The 6,721-nt window shown below is 40.3% G+C and overlaps 1 protein-coding gene across 1 annotated transcript in view; it reads right to left on the bottom strand.

Moving 5' to 3' along the window:
- The window catches only part of RIPK2 (receptor interacting serine/threonine kinase 2), a 33,112-nt gene extending 26,718 nt beyond the window's left edge, over positions 1 to 6,394 (bottom strand). Inside the window, exons 1-2 of the mRNA XM_046642142.1 lie at positions 6,004 to 6,394; positions 609 to 762 (exon numbers count right to left, since the gene is read on the bottom strand). Of these exons, the coding sequence (XP_046498098.1) occupies positions 609 to 762; positions 6,004 to 6,176 (327 nt within the window). The 5' untranslated portion in view covers positions 6,177 to 6,394. The remainder of the gene's footprint in view (positions 1 to 608; positions 763 to 6,003) is intronic.
- Between the last annotated feature and the right edge of the window lie 327 nt (positions 6,395 to 6,721).

Below are 6,721 nucleotides of genomic sequence, written 5' to 3' on the forward strand. Positions count from 1 at the left end.
ATAAGCTCAAGCAAATAACAATAGATGAATACACATATTCTGAGAATGATGATCCCCAACTTTGTTTACTAATGGGATTCATAGTCAAAGCCAGAGTAACAGGTACCTTGACAAAAAAATCAAATGGCTCATGCCACTGTCTATTATTGGAAAGGCTAATGTATTTAGTACTCAGAGATAGATTTATTTGGCCCATTAACTCAGAACTTTATGCACTGGTATTATTAACATTTAATATGAATCCTAAATTGTCTTTAACATAAAATAAAATTTGGCCTAAGAGTGAATTGTAGGTATGCAGAGTTTATCTTTTCTCTCTCCTATGCCTGAGTATATATACATGTGGATATTGGAATTGAGTGTAAAACTCAGGAACAGTAACCTAAGCAAAATAATCTAGGTCCCTGAGAATACCGGGCCTGACTCGACAGTATTTTCAACAACACAAAAGAAGCCACATATGGTGAAACTTTACCACTGATATTGTTTTTCATTATTCTTATTTTGATTCATCTATATATCCCCAAATAATCCGATCATATGTAAAACCAAAGCATTATGTAGCTTGAATAACAGAATTATAGCCCCTGAAAATATACAATACTTACCCTATGTAAGAGTTCATTTAATGATCCATTTGGCATGTATTCAGTAACTATTCCCAAAAATTCAGGCTCATTGCAAATTCCCAAAATTGGAAGAATGTAACTAAATCTAGCTTTGTGTAAAATTTCAGCTTCTCTTAAGACATCATTTCTTTCACTAAAGAAAGAAAATCATAATTATTTCAAAGAAATGAAAAATACACAATTATCATGTCCATAGTACTAATTACGCCTGGATTTTTTCACTCATTAGCTTTTGACTTCATGTAAATTATGCAACTTCTCTGTCCTTTAGTTTCATCATATTTAAAGTAGGGATAATGTCTACCCTATATATTCCACAAGTCTATTTAGAGACCAAAATAACTTCTATAAGCCACTGATAGAAAAAGTGCTACACACAAGTTATTATTATTGTACTTTTCTAGGAAAGAGAACACAATGTTTGAGTAAGTTTATAAAGTCCATCTATATTAGAATGATTGGTGCATGAACTAGTTAAATTATTAAGTTTATGTAGTTTTAAAGTGACTAGATTTGATTAGAATATTATATTAAATTTTATGGTTTAATACTTTATAAAATTTTTCCAAATATTCTGAATATTAAAATATCTAAATATTGTAGATTTAAATGACTAGATGATAACAGTTGCATAAGAGTCAAAAACGCTTAGAAATTACACACTGGCATTCAGAAAAAGAACACTGAGAATAAGTAAATGCTTATAACAGATTGCTGGGGTGACTTTGGATTCCAGGTTCATTTGCTTATTCGTACATAAAACAAATAAATATTGAACTTTTATTATGAATAAACTGTGCTCAGCATTATGGAGAATATAAAGATGAAAAAACATAGTCTATGTCCTCAAGTTCCCCAGAAATCTTTCTTTTCTTTTTTTTTTCAGAAGATTAGCCTTGAGCTAACATCTGCTACCAATCCGCCTCTTTTTGCTGAGGAAGACTGGCCCTGAGCTAACATTCATGCCCATCTTCCTCTACTTTATATGTGGGACGCCTACCACAGCATGGCTTGCCAAGTGGTGCCATGTTCGCACCTGGGATCTGAACTGGCGAACCCCAGGCTACTGAAGTGGAATGTGTGAACTTAATCACTGCACCACCCGGCCAGCCCCTCCCAGAAATCTTTTAAGAAAAATACTCATTGTGGTTTTGATTTGCATTTCCCTGATGATTAGTGATGCCAACACCTTTTCACATATCTGTTGGCCGTTTGTATGTGTTCTTTGGATATGTTAGTTATCTTGAGTTTGGTAATCATTTCACGATAAATATGTATATCAAATCATCATATTGTGCACTTTAAATATATACAATTATATCTGCCAATTTTTTCTCAATAAAGTAAAAAAATAAAGAAAGCAAACAAAAAAGGAAAGAAAAATAATACTTAAAATATAAGGCAAATAGTGATAAATACCACCAAAAAAAGAATAAGTAAGTAAATAAATAGAGAATAAATGGAGAGCTCAGAGAAAAGAGTAAACTTTGGGCTAGGGGAGTCACCAGTCTTTACAGAGCTGGGATTTCAACTATTGTTGAAGGATGGATAGAATCTCAACCACTGGAAAAAGGGCATACAAGATGGATGTGGCCTCCAAGAGGAGAGGGATCTTGCCTTTCTTTTTCATCTTTGTACCCTCAGGACCTGGAACAGTGCCTGGCACATAGCTGACGTCTAAAAGGGATGTATTAAATGTATTCAAGGAAATTAAAATGAAAGCTATGTTTAGAAAATGGCAAATTGTTTAATATGAATCAGGTTATGTAACTGAGTATGTAAAAGGACCGAAGGTGATCAGGGTAGGAGAGCCTTAAAGCCAGGTGAGGGTGTTTAAACTTTATTTGGTAGTCTCTGAGTTGTGATTGCAGGTTTTTAAGCAGAGGAATGACATGAGCAGAACAAACTTTTAGGAGGATTAACTTGGCAGTAGGATGTAGGATCAGCAGAAAGAGTTAAGAGTTTCAAAGTGAGGTACAACACTAGTTACGATGTGAAGACCGAGAGCCTGAAGCTATAAAGGTTGCAGTAGAAATGGAAAGACATACACTAGCTGAATAGACTCTCCAGGCTGTGGTCACTGACCGACTAAGGGGGACTAAAAAAGCAATGGAAGAGAATTGAAGACGTCATCAGTTTTTACTCTGGATGAATGGGTGTTGGTAGCAGCAACAACAGAAATAGAAACGCCTCCAGGTGAAGCCTATTAGTGAATGATGATGATTAGTTGGCTCTTAAACCACCAAGCTCTGGATGAATGGCTGTTGAAATAAGGAAAGCAACAGACACTCCAGACCAGACTATGAGGCCTGCTTTAAAAACAAACAAAAAGCAAAATAAAGCAAAAAATCTTAGTCATTTTTGTTTTGAATAGGTAATAAACTTATATGTTTCAAAATTCAAGAGTTAAAAGAGGGCATCAAGTGAAAGCTGCTCTCCTTCTCCCTGTTATTCAGCCACTTAATACTCAACTGTGGGGCAACCAATTATATCAGTTTATGAGACTTGTTTTAATTAAATTTATATTCCTTAAGTTGAAATAATTCTGTATTTGCATGAAGAGATGTAGGTCAACAAGACAGTTATTGTGTAGCCCCCTCACAGGGAGACAGGATGGACCTGAAGATTCCTGGATCCTCTGAGAAAGAACCATAGAGAAGGGATGCTGAGGAAGTCTCAGAGATACTTAATACCACACTCTTTCCTCCTTACATTAACAGTATGAGGCATTCTTCCTTTTACTGTGGTCCTATTATGTGTCAGCCGCTTTACATACACTATCATTCTAAGATCAGCCCTCTAAAGTTGGTTTCATTATCCCCACTTTATACAAGAGGGCTCAAATTAATTTTCTAATGGTCACGCCAATAATAAGTTGTAACTGGAGTCATTTGAATTGCAATTGTGGGACTCTGAAACCTGTGTTGTTTCCATTCCACTGCTTAACCAGAGAAGAAAGTTAGTTCTTGAAGTCAGATTTTGGGAAGACTGAAAGATTCTGGAAAGACAGAAAAAGCCAAAACACTTTATATTTTTAAAATATAGCATATTTTAAAGCATAGGACTTTATTTTTAAAAGCAAAAATGTGAAATATTTTTAAAATATTTTTTATATTTTTTAAAATAAGAATTTTTAAAAATAAAAATGTAAAATATAGCTTCTGCAGACATATCACCAAAATTACGCAACTCAAAATTTCAATCAAGAAAGAGTTTCATCTACAGGGTGTTTGAACACCCAATCAGACTCATCTACCCAAGGAGTTGGGAGATTGTTGGGGAAGGTCCACTCACTGGGCAGAAGTCATCAATCACAAATTATTTTTAAGGTGTAACAACACATAAACTTATGTTTCTTTCAGGTGATCTCAAAGAACAATGCAAACATTATCTGCACCAGAGCCCAAGAAGTACATGTATTTACCATTTCCACTTTATAAGTGAGGAAATAGACACTATGTGAGTCAGCTGCATAGCTCAGTCCTATGCTCAGTATGCTCAGTCTACATAAACAGTGCTAATGTTGACATCTTAGGTAACAAGTGGGAGAAAAGAATGTGACGCAGTAATGCTAGAGTGTTTCACTGCTTTTTATGGCTTCCTTGACAACAGAATTAATTTCCTTCACCCAATTTAGTGAAGAATTTTTGATTATGAAAATTGCCAATGAGTAATGGTAAGGGAACTCCTTCATTCCTTGGCTCCCAAATGGCACAAAACTTAGACAAATTAAAATTTTGAGAAGCAGTAGCCAAAATGGGAGGATCAATTTGCTTTAGAATATCTAAAAGGTCCTACAGTGCTGGCTTTCTATATATTTGTATTTAAGTATAAAATATATCCACCCTCTCTAACCAACCACCACTCTTTAAAATCGATTACATACATATATACACACACTTGCCCAGCACTTGCTCCACAGAATTCAAGGCCCAGGGTAAACAGACACCACACCCTGTATACCGGTCACGAGATCTGGACTGTGGTATACAAAAAGTGGGACCAATCCCTAAAGGTGTTCCAAATCTACTGTGAGATCTAGTTCATCCAAGCTTGATAGCAGGAGACAGCAAAGAAAAGCCACAGGCAGATGAAAGTCCAATTAACCTTGGCAGGGCTGAAGCTGAGGAATTCATCTGATATCGGATACTAACAGTCTCTGGTCAATTAGGCACCTAGCATGATGTATTTTCACATTAGACATGGGCAAGGAGAGGATAATGTTGCAATCATGGATGTTAACTCACTAAGAAGTGAATGTAGGGTCTAGTTAAATCCCTACTGGAAAGAAAATACACAAGACTAGTGACTAGTCCCACCGACTAATACATACACTCACAGGTCCATGGCATATGATCGAAATGTTTTTCTGGAAATAGAAACTAATACTAGCTTTCCCTTTAAACCTGTACAGCGCACTAAAATTGTTCCAGGATGTGAGAGAGAAGCAAAATTTTTGGTCATTTAACAGTTTTCTGATTCAGTCTATTGTTAGCAAAAATAATACACATTTCCTCTGGGGACAGACTTTCCTGTGAGAGTGAAAGGAGAAACTAAACGGCTAAGTTGAATTTGATATCTAAACTTAGATGATTACCCATGATAAACCACAAACCAGACAAAAACAACAACAAAAGCCTAAACCAAAACATCCCAGACTCTAGAGCAGCACTGTTCAATAAAAATATGTGATCCACACATATAATTTTAAATTTTCCAGTGGCAACAGTAAAGAAAAACCACGTGAAACGAATTTTAACAATATATTTAACCCAATATATAAAAAATCTCAGCATGCTATTGACAGAAAAGTTTTAAGGAAATATTATAAATTCTTTTTCTTTTTAGTACTAAGCGCTCGAAATCTGGTTTGTATTTTACACTAACGGCACACTTCGGTTCAGAGGGCCTCATTTCAAGCGCTCAATAGCCACCTGTGGCTAACAGCTACCTACCAGACAGTGCAGCCCTAAAGCCCGTTTTCAAAAAAAAAGAAAGGAAAAAACACAAAGCAAACAGAACCCACACTCACTATATAAACACACATCAATTTCAATAAAGAGGACGTTTAGAGTTGGGCTGTGATTGCTGATTTTTGGTGTACGGAGAGAGAAGGCTCAGGAGAGTAAGAGGGAGACGGCAGCGGAAAGAGATGAGGGGAAGAATGCGATTGTTGCATCTCCAGAAAACCCGGCTCTCCCCACCATGCCAGCCTCAAGCCTTGAAGGACTGCCTAGAGGTGACGAGGGGTGGAGCCGACCCCAAGTGGCCACCAACTTTTGGGTTTTAGAGCCAGCCTGCCCGGGGCTGGTGTCGGCGGGAGTGGAAGGCAGCAGAGTTCGGGCTCGGCCGGGGAACCGCGGGAGCGCCCTACCTGTCCAACAGCGGGGTGTGGATGTGCAGGTGCTTCACCGCCACCTGAACGCGCCAATCTGCGTGGCGGGCTGACGACACGGTGCCCGACGCGCCGCGGCTCAGGTAGCGCAGGTCTGCGAGCTTGTGGTAGGGAATGGTGGGCAGGGCGCTGCAGATGGCTTCCCCGTTCATGGCGGCGGGCGGCGCGGACGCTCAGGCCGCTGGCCGGGTCCAGTTGTTCCTGCGGCTCCTCGGCCGCCTATATCCGCCCCTGCGCGAGCAGGCTGACCAGGCTCTCCCTGCTGCCCGACACTAGGTCACGAGGCCGCCCATTCCCCGCACGGCCCACGCCAGCAGCTGTTTTTCCGGAGCCAGAGCGGAGTCTGCTTTCCCGGAGACTGAGGTCAACTGCGGCGGCGCGGCGGGGAGGAGCTTCCTCTCCCGGCCCAGGCCCTCCCAGGCGCGCCCCGCCACCCGAGCGCGGCCGTCGGAGCTCCTCCCTCCCCAAACTTCTCCAGCGACGTCAGCGGCGGACAGTGAAGCGGGGAGACGGGCTCCCAGCCCGCCTAGCCGGAGGCACGAGATCGTTGTCGCGTGCCGCGGCCCTGACTATCTGTGCGACCCCAGCGGAGCCCGGACTGAGTTCTAGGGGTGGGGAAGGGAGCCGGGAGCGCTCTTCTCGTCTTCTCTCCCCACCCCGCTCCCCAGGTTTGGTAGACTTTCCTTTTTGGGAAGGT

Source organism: Equus quagga, chromosome 16 (genome assembly GCF_021613505.1).
Source record: "Equus quagga isolate Etosha38 chromosome 16, UCLA_HA_Equagga_1.0, whole genome shotgun sequence".
NCBI lineage: Eukaryota > Metazoa > Chordata > Mammalia > Perissodactyla > Equidae > Equus > Equus quagga.